The 2,945-nt window shown below is 36.6% G+C and overlaps 1 protein-coding gene across 2 annotated transcripts in view; it reads right to left on the bottom strand.

Moving 5' to 3' along the window:
* acp2 (acid phosphatase 2, lysosomal) overlaps nucleotides 1-2,548 on the bottom strand; it is a 25,953-nt gene extending 23,405 nt beyond the window's left edge. Inside the window, exons 1-2 of one of the 2 annotated variants that reach the window (XM_014010711.1) lie at nucleotides 2,389-2,548; nucleotides 625-720 (exon numbers count right to left, since the gene is read on the bottom strand). In XM_014010711.1, coding sequence (XP_013866165.1) covers nucleotides 625-720; nucleotides 2,389-2,478 — 186 coding nt within the window. In that variant the 5' untranslated portion in view covers nucleotides 2,479-2,548. The remainder of the gene's footprint in view (nucleotides 1-624; nucleotides 721-2,388) is intronic. The other variant, XM_014010712.1, reaches the window with a different exon arrangement.
* Nucleotides 2,549-2,945: the final 397 nt, after the last annotated feature.

Below are 2,945 nucleotides of genomic sequence, written 5' to 3'. Positions count from 1 at the left end.
CTATAAGCCGCATGGTTCAAACACATTTACAGTTCATAACTCACCCTTGTTGTTGCAACATTCATCCTGTGTTGTCCACAAGCACTTTCCGCCCTGTTGTGGGTCCATTTCCTTGAAAAATGAAACTTAACCAGGCACTTTGAAGAAGCTCTGACGCTGGTAGTCTATGTAGATAATAATGTGGGTTTACACACCCAGAACTGAACATTTTGACTTCTGAACTTGCATATTTGGCATGACGCTATGAACTACAAAAACACACAGCGAGGAAAAAAATGGCGACCTATGAAATCCAGTTGGCCGGAAGTACATTACCATAGATGGTAGTTCCGAAGAAAAAAGTGTGACGAAATAAACAATGAAACGAAATAAGCAACAGCAGATTTTGAACAAACTGAAAAWTTTGACCCATAAAAACTATAAAAATATCTTTGCTGTAACTGGACAGAATAAATTAAAGTTTTCTACACTCCTAGACACTATAATTGCACAAAAAATGGTTTATAAATGCAAAGAAATGTGCATTTAGCATGATATGTCTCCTTTAAACCCTCCTGCTGCTCACGAGTCACCAAAAACCACTTTCAGAAAATATTAAAGCAGCAGCTGAAAGCTTGCTCATACCTGAGACAGCTGTCCGAAGCCCTGGGGCCAGGCGCTCTCCTGGTAGGGGTCAGTGGGATAGGCTTTGATTGGTGATCTGTCCCCATGTCGAAACAACTGAGGCAAAAAAAACAAAACAATGCTTCAAAATGACAACTGCTTCTGAGACGACAGCTCTCCTCCAGAGTCAAAATAAACAAACAAAGATCTGGATTCTCTGCAGATTTAGGTCAATCTGTTTAAATACGTTTTATCTGTGGAGACATTTAAAGTCATCAGACTTTAAGGAGGTCGAGCAAGTTTAGCACCAGATGCTGGACAAAAAGGTCAAACCGGTTTCAAACAGGTCGAAACGGAGGCTGAAATTGATGAGAGGGTTCAGYTGAGTAAGATGGTAACAGTTCCTTACCTTTCTGCAGAACCCTGTTTCAAAACACCTGAAGTATCTCTGTAATAACGGAGCAGCTCAACAGAAACATGAGAATCCAGTTTCAATTTTCAACTTACTACAGAAAAGTGAGACTTGCTGGTGTTATGTGCGTGACTCAGGAGTTTATGACATCCCAAAAATAAAGACTTTAAAAATAAAGTGTGGATTATCTCTTTTCTGAGTCCTAATCTAAGCTGATGCAGGAGTCATCCGAGGCTAACCAGGTGAGCGTTTCTAAAAAAAAAAAAAAAAAAGCACCTCACTTCTCCTCAGTCTTATTTGGACTAAACCCAAATATGTTACAACTCTCACATCCCCGTGAGAATCCTCAGGAATAGCAGGAAACATAAGTTGGACATCCTCAAACTAAAGTTAACTAAAAATAAAACAATGAAATAAGATTTTTATTTTAAAATAAACACAAATAGCTTACAACTGCTTACAAAATCGATTACATGTAAAAATATAAAACAGGTCGATGCAGGAGGAGGTGTTGTGTTAATGCAAACCAAACATCATAAATTAAGGACAAATATGTCTCTCTGGAACTCCTGTCCCCCCAGGCTGGAATCTGGTTCCAGGTACCAAAAAACTAGTTTTTGTTTTCAAATATGCTGTCAGGTCATTTGATGCAACACTCTTTAGTCCCAGTTCTTTTATTTATTCCAAGTCGGTTTACTAAACATTTCGAATGAATTCAATATAATCTACATTACTTAACATAGCTGAATTGATTATTAAGGTAAAAACGTGCATTTTTAAAGGTTGCTGCTAGTCATTTTACTAACATAGCTTACACTCGTAATGTTTTCAAGCTATTTGTATGCCGAATTCACTACAGCCCTTCAAAGATTTAGGAAACCTTCAAGTCTTATTCAGGAAGTCAAGTTTGAGTACACAGGAGCAAAGTAAACACAACTTCCCATGTTTTCAACGTAGTTCTGCGAGCACTTAAGCCAAACAAACATTAAAAAAATAACTTGAGTAAATCATTTGTATGCCGAATTCACTATTTCACCTTAAACACGTTGCCAATAAATAAACAATTTAGTTTGCATTAAAAAAACAAGATTCCCAAACGTAGACAGTTCTGCGGACAGCGTAACCTAAACATATTTGTTCAAAAATAACGTATTTTGGAGTAAATCGTTTTTGTGCCGAATTTGTTATTACACCTCAGAGATTCATTAAAGATCAAATTTGTACGTATAAAAACAAACAGGTTTGCATATAAGTAACGAAAGGTACACTCTAATCAATTTTGAATGTTGTTCCGCGAGCGTTTACTCGCAAGAGAAAATAATAAAAGGAGGTGTCAGCGTAGCTTCCGTAGCCATGTAGCTAACGTTACTCACCACAGACACGTAAGCTAGTTTTCTTTCTGCAGCAACTCGTCCACAAACTGATCCCACCGTGAGAAGAAGAAGCACCTCCACAGGTTTCATGACTCCTCCGATCCGGTTCCTTTTCGGCTCTGCTCCAAAACAGAGCCRGTTGCTCTTCCTGCTTTGCACGTCAACTCCGGATGAATGCCAGTGCCAAAATACAGCAAACGTTTCAAAATAAATCACAAAAGATAGTTTTATACAAAAAAGGCAACAACAAAGGTACGTAAAATACACTACTTTTATTATACTACATTTTTTCATTTTAAAGTTTCCTATATTTAACTTTCATTCACCCTTGAAATATATATGTTTTTAGAAAATACAATCAATGATGCTTTTATTTTGAAAACAGGTTGAACCACAATACGTTCTGTCCACATACTTCAAGATTTTTTATTTTTAGTTTGTTTTTATTATTAGTTAAATTTAAATCGTTAAGAACTTGATTATTATGGGTAATGTTTTAACTGATCTAGATTCTCCACCAAAGATGGGTAAAACAAACAAACAAACAAACAAACAAA

Source organism: Austrofundulus limnaeus, unplaced genomic scaffold (assembly GCF_001266775.1).
Source record: "Austrofundulus limnaeus strain Quisiro unplaced genomic scaffold, Austrofundulus_limnaeus-1.0 Scaffold72, whole genome shotgun sequence".
NCBI classification, from domain to species: Eukaryota; Metazoa; Chordata; class Actinopteri; order Cyprinodontiformes; family Rivulidae; genus Austrofundulus; species Austrofundulus limnaeus.
This window is presented reverse-complemented; position numbering and strand designations above follow the sequence as displayed.